At 42.5% G+C, this 18993-nt stretch overlaps 1 protein-coding gene across 1 annotated transcript in view; it reads right to left on the bottom strand.

The window, feature by feature from the left end:
- The window catches only part of LOC144511838 (ras association domain-containing protein 5-like), a 130413-nt gene extending 112913 nt beyond the window's left edge, over positions 1-17500 (bottom strand). The window contains exon 1 of the mRNA XM_078242205.1: positions 17112-17500. Within this exon, the coding sequence (XP_078098331.1) occupies positions 17112-17445 (334 nt within the window). The 5' untranslated portion in view covers positions 17446-17500. The remainder of the gene's footprint in view (positions 1-17111) is intronic.
- Positions 17501-18993: the final 1493 nt, after the last annotated feature.

Here is an 18993-nt window from a genome sequence, read left to right as displayed (position 1 = left end):
GAAATATAATCTGAGGACTTTCAAAAATAATGGATATGGGGCATTGGTTGCTACAAACTGCCACTCCATGTAAGCAGTGACATCAGTGAATTCTGGGAGGCATGAATAAAAATCCCAGCTTTTCAGTTAAATAAAACAAGAAAAGAAAAAGCCCACAGCTTCCATAAGCAATTAAGTCCTGCCATTCCATCATCCAGACTCACCCAAGCTGAACAGAAACTTTTTTGTGGATTAATCCCCCTTCAATTTCAGGTAAAGATGAAATAACTTGGCATTGTCCACATTATCAAACTCCTTGAGACTCCTAAAAACAGCAAGTATGATGTCCAGTCTTCTCCTTTTCAGATTACCCATCGTACTCCAATCATTCTGGTTGTTCTGGTGTTTTCATTTCAACTTTAGTAGTCATTTCCCAGCCAGAGCGTCCCCACCACCATTTCTTCTTTCCTCATGGCAGATTTTTGCAGGTCTGTCCCTTCACAGTCACTGACCTAAATTCTCTTTCCTCAGCATTCCGCTCTCCCTTCCTCAAACCTTTCCTGCCCATCCCGCTCCTTCATAAATCTCCCACACCCTCTACTCCTTCCCCACCTGCAAAAAAAATTAAATTGATCTTGACAACTATAATGCCACAATAGATCATCTTGTAGCTTTATAAATATTTCCGACAGCCCATTACTCAACATCTGTACAAGACACAAGACTCCAATTTGATGCCTAACATTACAGCCATTCCATGTATCCTATATTGTGTCCCCATTGATTGTTGATTTGATAAACAGATTGTATAGAACACCCATTTTAAATATTAGATGCCCAAAACAGTGTGTCATAATGGTGTAATGCATTCAAAACGTTAATATGTGGTGCCTCAAGAGTGCTAGGATACATACACATTATTTATATATATATATCCATCATTCTTCAGAGAGTTTTTGCTCCAAGATTAAATGCTCAAGTGGTTTCCACAATTCTACTTTTATCTGTTTTTTCCATTATAGCTGGAAAACAGATTTATTTTCATTTTGCACTTTGTATATGGTTATCTACTTTGGTTAGGTCAAGTGATCCAACAGACATGTTTCGAACTAAAAGAATGTAATTAGTCACAGACTCAAAGCAGTCTCACAATAAAACATAAGGCACTATTCATTCATAGGCATTCACAAAGATCATAGGTGCACGAGATTAAAATGGCCATGTCAAACAAGATCAATGAGTGTCCAAGTTACTAATACGTTATTGCCTGACACAATTTTAATATTTTTAAATGTCTGTATTGATGAATATTACAAGAATCAGAGCATGTCAATAATGAATCCTGGTTGTTGAATGAAGTTATTGTGAAAATCCTCTAGTCGCCACACTCCAGTGCCTGTTCAGATACACTGAGGGAGAATTTAGCATGGCCAATGCACCTAACCAGCACGTCTTTCGGACTGTGGGAGGAAACCAGAGCACCCGGAAGAAACCCCACGCAGACACGGGAAGAACATGCAAACGCCGCACAGTGACCCAAGCCAGGAATCGAACCAAGGTCCCTGGTGCTGTGGGGCAGCAGTGCTAACCACTGTGCCACCCTGTTGTAGTATAAACACACCCTCTTTACACACAGATGCAAGAATGGGGAAAACTTTGTAAGGCTATAAAAACAAACAGAGGATAACAAAGAGACAAATAAGGAAGGAGAGGATCAAATATGAAGGTAGGCTAGCCAGTAACATTAGGAATGATAGTAAAAGTTTCTTTAAATACATTAAAAACAAACGGGAGGCAAAAGTAGACATTGGGCCGCTCCAAAATGACGCTGGTAATCTAGTGATGGGAGACAAGGAAATAGCTGAGGAACTTAATAAGTACTTTGCGTCAGTCTTCACAGTAGAAGACATGAGTAATATCCCAACAATTCAGGAAAGTCAGGGGGCAGAGTTGAATATGGTTGCCATCACAAAGGAGAAAGTGCTAGAGAAACTAAAAGGTCTGAAAATTGATAAATCTCCGGGCCCAGATGGGCTACATCCTAGAGTTCTAAAGGAGATAGCTGAAGAAATAGTGGAGGCGTTAGTTATGATCTTTCAAAAGTCACTGGAGTCAGGGAAAGTCCCAGAGGATTGGAAAATCGCTGTTGTAACCCCACTGTTCAAGAAGGGAACAAGAAAAAAGATGGAAAATTATAGGCCAATTAGCCTAACCTCAGTTGTTGGCAAAATTCTAGAATCCATCGTTAAGGATGAGATTTCTAAATTCTTGGAAGTGCAGGGTCGGATTAGGACAAGTCAGCATGGATTTAGTAAGGGGAGGTCGTGCCTGACAAACCTGTTAGAGTTCTTTGAAGAGATAACAAATAGGTTAGACCAAGGAGAGCCAATGGATGTTATCTATCTTGACTTCCAAAAGGCCTTTGACAAGGTGCCTCACGGGAGACTGCTGAGTAAAATAAGGGCCCATGGTATTCGAGGCAAGGTACTAACATGGATTGACGATTGGCTGTCAGACAGAAGGCAGAGAGTTGGGATAAAAGGTTCTTTCTCAGAATGGCAACCGGTGACAAGTGGTGTCCCGCAGGGTTCAGTGTTGGGGCCACAGCTGTTCTCTTTATATATTAACGATCTAGATGACGGGACTGGGGGCATTCTGGCCAGGTTTGCCGATGATACAAAGATAGGTGGAGGGGCAGGTAGTATTGAGGAGGTGGGGAGGCTGCAGAAAGATTTAGACAGTTTAGGAGAGTGGTCCAAGAAGTGGCTGATGAAATTCAATGTGGGCAAGTGCGAGGTCTTGCACTTTGGAAAAAAGAATAGAGGCATGGACTATTTTCTAAACGGTGACAAAATTCATAATGCTAAAGTGCAAAGGGACTTGGGAGTCCTAGTCCAGGATTCTCTAAAGGTAAACTTGCAGGTTGAGTCCGTAATTAAGAAAGCAAATGTAATGTTGTCATTTATCTCAAGAGGCTTGGCATACAAAAGCAGGGATGTACTTCTGAGGCTTTATAAAGCACTGGTTAGGCCCCATTTGGAGTACTGTGAGCAATTTTGGGCCCCACACCTCAGGAAGGACATACTGGCACTGGAGCGGGTCCAGCGGAGATTCACACGGATGATCCCAGGAATGACATACGATGAACGTCTGAAGATCGTGGGATTATATTCATTGGAGTTTAGGAGGTTGAGGGGAGATCTAATAGAAACTTACAAGATAATGAACGGCTTAGATAGGATGGACGTAGGGAAGTTGTTTCCATTAGCAGGGGAGACTAGGACGCGGGGGCACAGCCTTAGAATAAAAGGGAGTCACTTTAGAACAGAGATGAGGAGAAATTTCTTCAGCCAGAGAGTGGTAGGTCTGTGGAATTCATTGCCACAGAGGGCTGTGGAGGCCGAGACGTTGAGCGTCTTCAAGACAGAAATTGATAAATTCTTGATTTCTCGAGGAATTAAGGGCTATGGGGAGAGAGCGGGTAAATGGAGTTGAAATCAACCATGATTGAATGGTGGAGTGGACTCGATGGGCCGAATGGCCTTACTTCTGCTCCTATGTCTTATGGTCTTAAATGTATAGTGAGACGGAGGTCACTAATCCTATATATTTATAGATTTGTTTGGTTAATTTCAAACAATCTTTTCAAACATAAAATATTCCTTTTGGTGAAATTAAAGAAAAAAATGTAGCCACTGTTAAATAAGTTTTTTTTAAAGAGAGTAGAGTATATTCATATCTGAAGAGAGTTGTACATATACCACATCTATTAAACATAGGTGGATTTCTCCTATTCCCCCACCAGTGCAATCTGGAGCGGGGTGGGGGGAGGTGTAAACTGGTTACAGTGACGTAACTTTACAACAGGATGTTCCGCTGCCACCCACCATGGCAGATCAAGAACCCCACTGGACGCTGGCATGAAACCAATTTTGCATTCCACCTCAGAAGGTTCATCTACTTTCTTCAATGGTAGGTCAGTCATGTCAGGCACCTTTTCAATAGGGCACCCAGGTATGACAGCAGGATGCATGCCATAAAGCCCACCCTGCCATGGAAGATAGCACAAAACCCCAGATGCATAATTAATTGCGCCAGGGACAGAAAATCGTGTGGTTTCCTGTTGGCTTCTGCAGCAGGAACACTCCTCATCGCCACCACAGGACTTAGTCCCAGATGGGCAAATTCCCCCCTTGAAATACGAAAAACACAAATGGAGGTCAGTACTTTTAGTTATAAATGACACACATTGATTACATCAGGATACCTTACCTCTCCCACAAATATAAGTCAAGCTACAAGAGAACAGTTTTATTCTTGCTAATGTTACTGCTCGCTAGAAAATATTTTAATTCATTCATGGGATGTGGGCATCGCTGGCTAAACCAGCATTTATTGCCCATCGCTAATTGCTCTTGAAAAGGCGGTGATAAACTGCAGTGGCTGAAGAAGGCAGCTCATGCGGTGTCGGAGGACCACGGTGCTGTTAGGGAGGCAGTTCCAGGATTTTGACCCAGCGACAGTGAAGGAATGGCAGTATATTTCCAAGTCAGGATAGTGAAGGTCTTGGAGGGGAGCTTCCAAGTGGTGGTGTTCCCAAATGTCTGCTACTCTTGTCCTTCTAGATGGTAGTGGTTGTAGACTTGGAAGGTGTTATCTAAGGAGTCTTTGTGAGCTCCTGCAGTAAATCTTGTGGATGGTACACAGTGCTGCTACTGTGCATCAGTGGTGTAAGTTTGTCAATGGAATGCCAATCAAGTGGGCTGTGTTTTCATGGATGGTGTCAAGTTTCAAGTGTTGTTGGAGCTGCACTGATTCAACCAGTGGAGAGTATTGAATCATGCTCCTGACTTGTGCCTTGTAAACGGTGGAAGTCTTGGGGAAATCAGATGGTGAGCTACTTGCCATAGGATTCCTAGCGTTAGAAGCCGTATTTATATGGCTAGCCCATTTCAGTCTCTAGTTAATGATAATCTCCAGGATATTGATAGTGGGGGATTCAATGATGGCAATGCTATGGAATGTCAAGGGGTGATGGTGATAGTTAGATTTGCTCTTGGTGGATATCGTCATTGCTTGACATTTGTGTGATGTAAATATTACTTGCCACTTGTCAGTCCAAGCCTGAAGATTGTCTAGGTCTTGCTGCATTTGGACATGGACTGCTTCAGTATGGAGGAGTTGCAAACGGTGCTGAATATTGTAGCAAGCATCCCAATTTATGATGGAAGGAAAGTAATTGATAAAGCAGTGAGGATGATTGGGCTGAGGACACTGACATGTGGAACTCCTGCACTGATATTCTGGAACTGAGATGTTTAACCTCCAAGAACCACAACTATCTTCCTTTGTGCCAAGCATATCTCCAACAGAGTTTTCCTCTTGATTCTTGCTGACTCAGTTTTGTTTAGGCGTCCTGATACCACACTTGGTCATATGCTGTCTTGGTATCAAGGACATTCACTCTCACTTCAACGCTGGAGTTCAGCTCTTTCATCCATGTTTGAAACAAGGCTGCCACGAGATCAGGAGCCGAGTGACCCTCGTAGAACCCAAACGGATTTGATTTGTCACATGTGTTAACATAGTGAAAAGTATTGATTCTTGTGTACTATACAGACAAAACATACCGTTCATAGAGAAGGAAATGAGTGAGTGCAGAATGTAGTGTTAGTCATAACTAGGGTGTAGAGAAAGATCAACTTGATGCAAGGGGAGTCCATTCAAAAGTCTGACAGCAGCAGGGAAGAAGCTGTTCTTGAGTCGGTTGATACGTGACCTCAGACTTTTGAATCTATTTCCTGAAGGAAGAAGGTGGAAGAGAGAATGTCCGGGGTGTATGGGATCCTTAATTATGCTGGCTGCTTTGCCGAGGCAGTGGGAAGTGTAGACAGAGTCAATGGATGGGAGGCTGGTTTGCGTGATGGATTGGGCTACACTCACGGCCTTTTGTAGTTCCTTGCGGTCTTGGGCAGAGCAGGAGCCATACCAAGCTGTGATACAACCAGAAAGAATGCTTTCTATGGTGCATCTGTAAAAGTTGGTGAGAAGGTTATTTAAGTGCACTGTTGATGACCGCCTTCAAATCACTTTGCTGATGATCGTGAGTAGACTGAAGGGGTGGTGTTTACTGAACATACCCGAATGATTTTCCACATTGCAGAGAAGATACCACTGTTCTAACTGTATTGCTACAACTTGGTTAGGGGCATGGCTAGTTCTGGAGCACAAGTACTGTTGCTGGAATGTTGTCAGGACATAGCCTTTGTAGTATCTAGTGCCTTCAGCCATTCCTTGAATCATGTGGAGTGAAATAGAGTCAGAGGATCTCAAAAGTGCAGAAAGAGATCACCTGGCCCATCGAGTCTGCACCAACTCTCCGACAAAGAGAATGAATTGGCTGAAGATGTCTGCCTCCTCTGGAGACTGCCAGCACTGCTGGGGTCTCCAGCTGAGGCAGAGATGGATCACAGAGCTTCACCCAGCATCTCTGGTTGAAGATTGTGGCAAATGCTCAGCCTTCACTGATGTGTTGAGCTCCCTCAGAGGATGGGGATATTTGTGGAGATGTTGAATTGTCTACCATCACTCACGATTGGATGTGGCAGGACTGCAGAGCTTCGATCTGATCTGTTGGCTGTGGAACTGCTTGCTGCTTATGCGGTTTGGCATGCAAGTCATCCTTATGTTATAGCTTCATCAGGCTGACACCTAATTTTTTCTTATGTCTGGTGCTGATCCTGGCATTCCCTTATGAATTCATTGAGTTAATGGTAGAGTGAGGGATATGTGGACCAGGATGTTACACACTGTAGTAGATTACAATTATTGTACTGATGGCCCACAGAGCCTCATGGTTGCCTTGTCTTGAACTGCTAGATCTGTTTGAAATTGATCCCATTTAGCAGTGGCGGTACCCCCTCCCCCAAAACATGCCCGACAGGGGACTATGAAATTCATCCCAATAGATGGAATCATAATCAAAATATAGTCAATATGGAAATATTCCCAACTTTGTTTCTGCTTAACCAGGACAGAATTATTCACCTATCAACTAGTCTGGATCAAGTGAACCTGCAGCATTTGCAAGTCGAAATATGGCACTTGCTTTAAAATCAGTCTGTTTATTTCTCAATTTCCAATCATTACACTTTCTCCACGTTCTTAGCATGTTTACTCCTTTGTACCCTCTCTCATGGGCCAGGTCATCATTAGTACTAAAAGTACTTTTTTTCCTCCTTTTCTGGATTTGTCTCACTCAACTTCAAAGAGATTAAACATTTAATGTAGACAAATGAAAAAAAAATCAATCCCACACAAATGGCATTTCTTCTTCAATATTCATCCAGCATTGCTTCATATACTCTTTCAACCAGATTTTATTGATTAAATGAGATTGACCCAGGATGTCTCCCTCCAAAAAATCAGGACAATGCAACTTCAATCTGCTATGTAAATAATAATAAACCTTTTTACAAGATCTTCTTTGTCAAAAAAAATGCCACTGCTAAATAAAAGCGAATGGCCTCAGAGTTCTTCTATAGCTACGAGGTTCCAGTTGTGTCAAGGTATAACTGACCATTTTAAAGGACATTTAACAAGTTATTCACTACTGCTAAGGATACATTACATGAATGGACTAAACCAGTAGATCATCTTTATCAAGTACGATGAGGGTCTGATTATGGCAATATATCCTTTGTACTATATCGATGAAATAATTGCTACAGGTTCAGCAGAGCAAAGCAGCAGACTGATAGCATACATTATCACAGTCATGTGGTGAACTACTATATTGCAAAGAAAATACAAGAAGCAAACTGTGGTTTCTGCCCAAAAAAACAATTATTTAATTACAAGTTACATCATAAGGCTTTATTTTTACAGACTTGTGTTATAAAGCAGAGATTGATCCTCCCCTCTGAGAACTAACATCAAAACACCCAAAGAGGAGCACCTTGCCTTATAATCTGTAAAAGGTGTGTGAAGTGGTGTGAACTTCTCTTCAGCAACTTCAAGTGGTTTAATACAAAATAAATCCCTGACACCCACTCTAAAATCACTATGTAACAATTTATTTTTCTAACAGTGAACAAATTGACTAAACTAGTAACAAACTAAATAAATCCCTTCTAGCTAGTAAATACTCCCAATAAGAGAAGATTCTTCTGGTATGCTGTTCAAATAAAATAGCATATAGTCACTAAATTACAACCAGGTTGTGTCTCTCCTGGAAGATTCTGGGCTTTCTCTGTTGATTCTTCTGTCTGGAACTTCTTTGATACATTTGCTATCTAGATGGTGCTTTCTCGGAGATATCGATGAAGCTATGAGAGCCAGTGATTCTCTCTTGAGAGCCGAGAGCTCTGGCAGGTGGCTGTTGCTCTCTCCTCTTCATTCCACCGCCCCCTTCTTTTATACCTGTGATGAAATATCAATATTTCTCACAATAGGATTGGTTCTAGGTTGTCAAAACCATCAGATTTAAATTTAATAGGTTTTTGGTATCTAAGTGCCGGATTCAAATTGAATTGGCTTTTTGATACTAATGTTTCAGTTTGGGCTTTCAATGTACTTGCATTAGCACAGAAAAAGCACCACCTTTTAAAGGGACCATGCAATGCATTCCCCCCTAGCATTTTACAATCAAATTCTAACTTCCTACCTCCCAATCTATAATTACTCTATCCAACTTTGCAACACTTTGTATCTGCCTCAATGACAAATTTGAACCAAATAGTGTTCAATGTTATGACCCATTTTACAGTCTCTGCCTCAATTTGTGTGTAATAATAATTCAGGAAATAAGCATAACCATAGTAAAATATCCATTCCTAGAATCCCTACAGTGCAGAAAGAGGGCATTCAGCCCATCAAGCCTGCAACAACAACAACAATCCCACCCAGGCCCTATCCTGTAACCCCATGTAATCTACCCGGTTTCCTCCCACACTCCGAAGATGAGCGGGTTAGGTTGATTGGCATGCTAAATTGCCCCTTAGTGTCTCGTGATGCGTCGGTTAGAAAGATTAGTAGGGTAAATATGTGGGGTACCAGGGTAGGGCCTGGTTGAAACTGGTGTCTGTGCAGACTCGATGGGCTGAATGGCCTCCTTCTGCACTGTAGGGATTCTATGAAAGGTATTTACCCAGCTAATCCCCCAGACAGTAAGGGCCAATTCAGCATGGCTAATCAATCTAACCCCCATATCTTTGGACTGTGGGAGGAAACCGGAGCACCCAGAGAAAACCCTCGCATACATGGGGAGAATGTGCAACTGCCACACAGATAGTCACCTGAGGCCAGACCCGGGTCCCTGGTCCCGTGAGGCAGTAGTACTAACCACTGTGCCTTGCTGCCTCATTCATTGTACACAAGAAAAGTTGTAAGCATTCAGCTTTTATTACAAAAATGTCACAGGGAAATCTAGGGCCAGACAACAGAACATGGAGAGATGAATTCTTTCAATTTGGAAGGCAGGCTGTTAAACACTCAAATGAGAATTTTTTTTTAAAAAAGGACCTTTTCCATCATCATATCTGAATGCCAAAAACTGAAGTATGCAATAATCTTGCCAAGTGTGCATCTCACAGGACAGTTGTACATCTTACAGCACAGCTTGACTCTTATACCAGATGTGAAGGACTTGGAAACTCCACAAATCATGTTTGCGAAAAAACTCCACCACTGCTACATTTACCTTGAAAGTGAATTTCTTTCCTCAGTGGAGGCACAAAAAACACAGGTCTCAACACAAGCACCAAGCTAGATGATTTTCACCATCAACTGCAATTGTCTCGAATGTCCAACTCAATATTCTGTTCTTTTTAAATGCATTTTTATCATATTTTTCAAATCAGCTTGACTTTTTGCTCCCCAATTATGTTAAAATATAATTCTCATAAGTGATTGGTTAAAATATTGATTTTTATTTGAGGCTCATACCCCATCCTGTCAAGATAAACGTGTTTTTGGATATCTGTAACAAATTCAAATACGGTGTACTTTTCAACAGCATTTTAACATTTTTAAGTACTTGAGTTTATGGTGTTTCTTGATTACAGGAACACAAACTCAAGCAAAACACCCAATAACCTCAAGACCATAAGTTATATATTCCTCTGGTCATTAATAAAATGATTTTAACAATAGTACAACATTGTCAAGAAAAACACCCCTTCATCTGTTGTTACTGATGTTTTGTGAATACTTTTGTGTAAGACTAGTCTGTAGGAAATTCACAAAAATTGTACAAATGTACTGTTTGCCAAGAAAAGTGCCAGAAACTCATGCACAATTATGCATGCGGTACTCAAATGAAAAGTAAGGATTGAATTTCACGTCACAATGACATGGTGAATAATCATAGGCCAATTTCAAAATTTTCTAATACAAAACAAAATACTACAGATACTGGAAACTCAACAGGTCAGCCAGCATCTGTGGAGAGAAAAATAAAGTTAACCTTGCAGGGACCATTCTATTGAAAGATTACACCATAAACTTGTTTTTCCACAGATGCTACATAACCTGCTGAGCATTTTTTCTTTTTATTTCAAAGTTTTCTGCAGTTTTTAAAGAAAAGAATGATTGATTAAACTGTAATAAGAGATGCTTCAGCTTTTTCTTATATTTTTTAAATTCAAGAAAAAGAGAGATTCCTCCCAGATTGTGAATCGCGAGCTGTGCCAATCTGACTGTTGGACTCATTATAAAGCTCAGAATCCCAAATTGGACTTGCATTCTCAACTATTGCTATATTTTATTAATAATAATCCAGTGAAGGTTATTTTAGCAGATATATTCTTTAATATATAAACTAGTGCTCATAGTATATTATTACCTTGGTGAATATCTCTCCTTCCCAAGTTAGGAGCTGGACAATCATTAATGATATTCAAAGTTACCCAAAAACAATTGAGCTTGAACGGAACCGAACCTCCTGTGAAATAGGTCAATTGCTATTGCATAATCTGTACTGTTCAGGAAACATAAAGGTTTAACATGCTGTAAAGCATGAACATCTTACAGAAAATGACATCTGAAAACACAAAATATCATCTGCATTACTGCTTTTAATATACAATTATTCCAGCTACTCTGTAGACCAAAGACAAACAGTGCTGGCATTTTTTCTGATTAACAGGAGATGGCTTCCACTGCTTTGCTAGAGCAAAACTATGAAAGCATTCATTATATACATATTTACGATTTTAAAAGGGATAATTAGTATAAAGGATGTAAATTAGTCTTTTATCCCACTAACCCCAAACAAATCAAAACCCCCTTCAATGTTGACCATTGTATCCTGTTCCTTTCTACTGTTGAAAATTCAAGAATGTTATTTTCGACAAGATTATCATTAATGGCCTTCTTTCACAAATATGTTCATTGCTCTCACACGTAATTCTAGGCAATGAAGCCTAGGTACCCAGAATTCCCAAACAAAATGAGCGAAGATTTGGACAACTGAAGGGCTTCATCCCTCTTAACTAAAAAAAAACTTAACACAAAGCAGGAAACTGAGTTCCTCTGCTAGAAACCAAGAAGGAAAAAGAGAGAGAGATAGAGAGGTGGGGAAGGGGAAAAAAAAGTATGCGAGGGGAAATTAGTGAGGAGGAAAAAATACCTTTAACATTAGAACAGCAATTGTGTTCATCAACTTTGAAATACTATTATTCATGTACATGCTGTACGACCATACGCTGTACAGCAGTGAGGCTACTCTACTTGCCTGGTGTGATGAGACAGGGAGTAGTTTACCTCACCATTTCAAAGAAGACAGATACTACTGCAAAAACCCACAGGCATACAAGTCATGTTGTCTGACATTATTCTGTGGATTATTTTGCAATAAAACCACTGCCTACTGTCACTCATTTTCCATAGCATTTTAAAAAGTCAGGAAGTAGTGTACATTTTCCAGAATGCAAATCAGAGTTTGCATCTATTGCTTTCCAACAGATATTTCCAGCAAGTGAGACTCTATGCTTTTAATACAACATTTTAAAATCAGTCCTTCAGCGTTTAGTTATTAACTGCACAAATCCATTAAATAGATGCTGCTATTTTAATAAAGTATTACTAAACTAATTGGTTTTGATTTTTACAGTTACTAACCTTTCCAATGTTTATTTTAATAAATTTGTTTATTTACAAAGCCTCTTCCACTTTGGCACATAAAAAAACATTGACATATTTGTATGCTTTACTGTTCCCCAATTACTTTAAGGCCAAAATTTTAGTAACCGAAATGCTGATCCTACTGCTAAAGTGAACAAATAAAGTTACTTCTAAAAATATATATTTTTTTAAAAAGATCCAATTAATGAAAATATAGATTTGATCAAGTAGAAAAAAGTAAAATTAATGTTAAAAAGTAGAACAGTGAATAACAGGAAATAAAGAATAGGTGAAATTGTAAACATCTCAATTTTCCCGTCCATTTTTCTTTTAGTAAAAGTTAGGTCTTAAGTATTTATTTCATTTCATGAGGATCAACATCACGCTAATAAAGCTGCAATACTGGAATAACTATTACAGTAATGTTAAGCTTTAATCTGCCCTTAGCTGCTGAAATACAATAGCCATGCCCTTATAATCTACAGACTAAACCATTCCAAGGCGTTCTTTGTTCAGCTCATCTAAAACTCTGCGACCCGTATTCTAACTCACACCAGTTACAATCACCAATCAAACCTGTGCTCACTGTTCTACATTAGGTTACAGTCTAGCAGTGTCTCAAATTTAAAATTCGTATTTAAATCCCTTCATGGTCTTGCCCTTTTTTATCTCCAACCTTCTCCAGCCTGACAACCCTGCCAGATCTCTACATTCCTCCAATTTTGGATCCTTGATTTCAACTGCTTTACGACTGGTATCGTACCTTCAGTTGCCTAGGCCCCAAATTCTGGAATTTCCTTCCCAAGCCTCTCACTCCTTCATCAAGAGGTAATGTGATGGTGATGTCATTGGACTAGTAACTCAGATGCCTAGGCAAATGCCCGGGGAACACACGTCCAAATCCCACCATGGCAGCTGGTGGGACTTGAATTCAATTGAATAATTAAAAAAAATCAAAATACCAAAAAAAAACTTATCTGGTTCACTAATACGCTTTAAAGCGTATGAAATCTGTCACCCTTACCTGAGCTGGCCTACACGCGACTCCAGACCCAGAGCAATAACTCTTGACTCTCAACTGTCCCCTGAAGCAAGCTTCTCAGCCAAGCAAGCTACATAGGCAATTAAGGAAGGGCAATAAATGCAGGCCTTCCCAGTGACACCTACATCCCATGAAAAGAATAAAAAATATACTCCTTCAAATCTCTTTGACCTAGCTTCTGTTCACCTGTCCATCTCCTTATGCGACACAATGTCAACTTTTGTTTAAGAGGATATATGATAGAAATCCATTTTATGCAGTGACTGGTTAGGACCTGTAATGCACTGCCAGAGGATGTAGTAGAGGCAGATTCAATCACAGCCTTCAGAAGAAAATTGAATAATTATCTGAACAGAAAATAATTTGCAGGGCTATGGGGAAAACGGCAGGTGAGTGGGACTAGGCGAAATGCTCTTGCACAGAGCAGGCACAAACAGAGTTGAATGGCCTCCTTCTGTGCTGCAACCATTCCATCAATGAATACAAATGTTTAATTCAGCATTGTGGCATATGAGCTGGAAGTCTGCAAGGTGTTCAGCCCAAAATGACATTCTTTAAGAGGACCAGTATAATACAGATATCAATCTCACTGCAATGTGCAGTCAGGATTTCACATTTATCTTACAGCTGCGTTCGGGACACATGTACAAAAAATTTCCACTGCTTTGGGACAATTCATTTTCATGTTATACCACCACAGGCAAAAGCACCATAAGCAGTGCAAATGGGAATTGGGCTATATCAATCTACATTAAAACATATTTATTCAAAGTAACAGTGCATCATGAGGCCCATTATTTACTTTGTTACCCAATTAATTTTAATTTTTTAGGCCATAATTTACTGTGACAAGACACCTCACATAATTCAATATTAGACTTGCTTTTGGTTTAGTTTTTTTGCATGACATACTGCTGGAAGTGTGATGGATAATGCCGCAGAAGGGGAAATGGCATGCAATGGTTCACCTCCTTAACCAGTTGAAGGAATGTGAAATTAACAGCTCAAGGACACAGAAGGAAGTGTACAATGAATGAATTCAGTGTCAAAACAGGTACAGAAGAGAGATAAAGAGGAAAAGAAAGACTGAGTTAAGGGAGAGAAAGCAAAAAATCTCCAACAACTAAAACTAACTTGTATTTAAAATCGGGTCTTCAACGTCCCAAGACACCTCCCAAATGAGTTATCTTAGATAATCAGAATCCCTACAGTGCCCATTGAGCCTACGACGACAACAATCCCACCCAGGCCTCACCCATGTAACCCCATGTATTTACCCTGCGAATCACCCTGACACCAGAGGGCAATTTAACGTGACCAGTCAACCCAACCCATATATCTTTGGAGTGTGGGAGGAAACCGGAGCAGTTATAAAACAAAATTTGACACCAAGCCATACATGACCAAACAGTTGGTTAATTTTAAAGGACTGAAAGTAGAAAGAGGAGGTAATGAGGTTTAGGAAGGAAATCATGCATCTGTCCACTCAAACTTGATGTACATCTTCTGTGCCCTCTTTTTAGGTCAAACCAAATAAACAAACTCAGATTACGTCAGGACAAAGTAAAAGGGGCAGCTCCCCAAAAGGAGGGGGAACAGCCCGAACAGAAATCAAAGTACAAAGGAAACTTAAAAACATCAAATTAAAATGTGATTGTCAGGGTCAATAACGCACCCCAACCCCTGCGGTGCCCAACGGGCGCAGAAGGCATCAACCACGCCTGTGGACACCGCATGCTCCCTCTCCAGGGACACCTGGCCACGAACGTAGCCGCGGTAGAGGGGCAGACAGTCAGGATGGACAGCCCCCTCAATCTCCCGCTGCCTGGACCGGTAAATGGCGCGTTTCGCCAGGCCCAGGAGCAGGTTCACGAGGTCACCATCCCGACCCTCCCCTCTCCGCACCGGGTGTCCGTAGATCAGGAGCGTGGGACTGAAGTGCAAACAAAACATCAATAAAAGGTACTTTAGGAAAACAAAAAGAGAGTGCAGCCTAAGACACAAAACGTAGACATGGTCCACGGACTCCACAAGGCCACAGAAAGGGCAGTCTCCTGAGCCCGTGAACCAGTGAATCCTACGGTTGTGCGGAACTGCTGCATGCATCACCCTCCACCCCAGGTCCCCGACGTAATTGGGGGAGATCCCTCCGTAGAGGAACCTCCAGCGGGGACCTCCGCCGCCCTGCGGCAACAAGGCCCGCCAAGGTGTATCCGGGCGACAGGCGAGGGCGCGGTAGTGGAAGGTGTGCAGCAGCAGCCCGCACAGGAAACGCCTCCGCGCGGTAGAAAAAGGCACGGAGGACATTTCTGCGAGGCAGCTCAGGCTGTGGGGCACCTCACCCGAGGAGGGGGGTTGAGGTTTTGGGCCAATGTGGAATTCCGTCCGAACAGGGGAAAAACAACAAGCACCATCAGCCTTATTTTTTATTATGATTAAATGTTGTTTATTTGCTTTCCAAATGCCTATGGAATTTCCTATGATCAGTTGGTGACACAGCTGAATCTCACACACACTCACCGAAGACTTCAGAAACTTACTCCAAGCAGCAGCCTAGTGGTCAAAGTCTGCAACTACGCCATAACATTGAATGGAAAATGTTTACTTGGCAATGGGAAATATTAACAGAAAGGGATGACCAAAAATTGTGACAACAGAAAGTAATATTTGCAGACAGGAAATGTATACCTTACCCAAGTTTTGAAAATTAAATGGTCAAAAGAAAGCTTGGATGTTCACAGATCCAAACTAAAATTGCACCTTACAAGCTGCATTTTACAAGGGGTGGGCGGTGGATAATGAGAGAGTGGGGAATCATCCAGAAGCTGACATGACCAAAACAAGCCCACTCAACAGCCAATACACACAGGGATGATAGTAGGATTTCCACCCCTCAGTGAGAGGAATTCCTACCCTTGAGAGCCCTGCCAATATTGCCGAGAGGACAACAAAGGTGATCATGGCTGCCCAGAAAATGTCCCAGGATTTTAGGGCAGAAGGATCTGGGTGGGGGAAAAGAAATATGGTGGTGAAAGAGAGAGGCTGGGTTCAGGAGGGCAAGTGGCAGAGGGGGGTGTGACAGCTTGGGAGGGGGGTGCTATGAGCAGTGCCCCATCCCGAACAAGGTGGGCCTCCTTTCCACCTTTTCTCATCTGTATGTTAAAAATAGTCAGCCCACTCGTGCCTGTGCCAAAATACGGTTGGCATGGGCAGTCTATTATTTAGGTCAATAGGCTTGTTAGCAAGCCCAATTTATATTGCTATTTGGCAGGAAGACTGCAGATTCCAGCATATTACAAGGGGTTAACTTGAAGGTGGGCAAGAAAGCGGTGGCCTAGCCACCTGATCTATTTTACATGCCCCCATCACCCCCTGCCAAAAGCAAAGTGGGGGGGAGGGGGGGCAAGAGATAGATAAAATCCAGCCCAATATTCTTAACATAGCTTTCCATACTGGTGAATTTACGAAAGCAAAACAATCACGATTTTTGAAAAAGTATTGTGCAGTAGATTTCATAAAAGTATCTTTCATGAAAGAAAACAATCCCACCGGCCCGAACACCCTTAACCCCCTCCTTCAGACTTCTCTTGCTGTCAGGGCAAGAATCCAGCAATGGGCAGGATGGATTTTTTTTCAGTGGTGATTAATGACGAGGAAAACCCCAAAGTCAAAATCAGCAAGATTGGAGGTTTACATCCAGTAGCCCGCAGATGACGGAAATCAACAAATAACTTCACACCCAAACAAGCAAACACAGGCATGGGAGCAGTGTTAACATCAATATTTGCATGTTTATAGTAGGATTGTATTTAGCCACAGCAAACATATGCAAATAGACTCACTTGCTGGATCAGAGTAATTGTGGCAAAATTCAGCGAAAAAACCCACCAAACTTCCAGTGAATCAACAATTATTTTAGTCCAACCAGTGTTAATTAGCCAAGGAATTACAGTTGCAATGCACTCACTTTTACACCTGACAGCTTCATTGCACAGGTTGCCACAATAATCGCACCAAGTGTGCACGGAACACCCAACGAAGCAATGTCCCTCTCCCCTCTCCTCCGGGACTCTGGGATCCTCGGCTTGGTGGAAGATGGTCCGGACATCTCGGGGTTTGGAGGCTCCCGGCTTCACCCTGACCCGGCGGCCCTGCGCCATCCCCCCAACTCCGCCGCCTCCACCACCACCAGCTGCTCTGGCCATCTTCACCAGACCGGCACCGGCGGGATACTGCGCCGGCATCTCGCCGCAGTTGCCCCCCAGCAGGACGCAGCGCAAGATGAGCTCGCCCGACCTCATGCCGCCCGAGGAGCGCCGCTGTATGCCGGGTTTTTGGTACTGGGGGGCGAACTCCTCCGCCTCCTCCTGTTGGGCGAAAGAATAAGCGCTCAGGTAATTGCTGCCCAGTGGCGGTGCTGCCGCCGACTGCGCGGCTGACGCTATGGGCATGGTGACTATTAATCGGCGCAGTCGCTCTGGCGTCCAGCCCCGGCTGACAGTTGGAGACGTTGGGCTCGCGCCGCTCCCTTTTAAAGAGCGCGTGAGCCCCTCCCCCTCGCGCCCCCTCCCACTCCCATCCCCTCCCCCGCAGTGAATAAGTCACCACTCTGTAGCAGCGACAGTAATGGGGAAACCTCCGTCCCCACCAGCAAGCCTGTCGTCAGCCCCAGCACAGTCTGGGAAACCCCCCCTCTCGTGATTATTTTTCTCTTCTTTCCCGTCATTAACACCAAATTTCATAGAATAGAATCCCTACAGTGCAGAAAGAGGCCATTCAACCCATCGAACTTCTCTTATTCATTCGTGGAACATGGGCATCGCTGGCCTTGCCAGCATTTATTGCCCATCCATAGTTGCACTGACCACAATCCCCCTGTAACCTCTCCTATTTTACCCTGCCAGTCACCCTGCTAAGGGGCAGTTCAACATGACCAATCACCCAACCCATGCACCTTCGGACTGTGGGAGGGAACCCCGGCACCCAGAGGGAAACTTGCATAGACATGGGGAGAGTTTCGGGCAATCTTCCCATAATGTTAGCCCTGACTCAATTGTCAGGTTCAAGTCCCACCCCAGTCTAGTGAACACACACACACATCCACTTCAGTGCAGTACTGGGGGAGTACTGCCCCATCAGAGGTGCCGTCTTCCCGTCAACCCCGACAAGTAGTCATAAAAGATCCCATGACATTATTTTGAAGAATAGGGGAGTTACCCACAGCGAATGTTTATTCCTCTAAGGATAAACTGTTTCCACTAGTTGAAGGCTCGAGAACCAAAGGCCATAATCTAAAACTTAGGGCCAAGCTGTTCAGGAGGGATGTTCTCTCTTTCTCAAGCGGTGGTGAATGCTGGTTCAATTGTTAGGTTTAAGTCTGAGATAGACAATTTTTTATTGAGCAGGGGTACCAAGGGATATGGGCCTAGGGCAGGTACATGGAGTTAGGCCACAGATCAGCCATGATCTTATCGAATGGCAAAGCGGGCTCGAGGGGATGAATGATCTACTCCTGTTCCTATGTTCCTCTACATCACAATGCATGTGACGTGATGCACTTTGGAAGGAGTAATAAAGTAACAAGACAAGGGAGTACTCAATGAATGGTAGGACACCAGGAAGCTAAAAGAGATCCTGGGATGCTTGTTCACAGATCCCTGAAGGTGGCAGGACAGGTTAATAGGGTAGTTAAGAAGGCATACAGGACATTTGCTTTTATCGGTTATGGCATGGATTATAAGAGCACGGGGGATTACGTTGGAACTATACAAAACTTTTGTTAGACCACAGCTGGAGTACTGTGTGCAGAAGAGATTCAGCAGGATATTGACTGGATGGAGCATTTGAGC

Source organism: Mustelus asterias, chromosome 25, assembly GCF_964213995.1.
Source record: "Mustelus asterias chromosome 25, sMusAst1.hap1.1, whole genome shotgun sequence".
Taxonomy (NCBI): domain Eukaryota; kingdom Metazoa; phylum Chordata; class Chondrichthyes; order Carcharhiniformes; family Triakidae; genus Mustelus; species Mustelus asterias.
The sequence above is the reverse complement of the archived record's forward strand: the minus strand, read 5'-3'. Positions and strand labels throughout refer to the sequence as shown.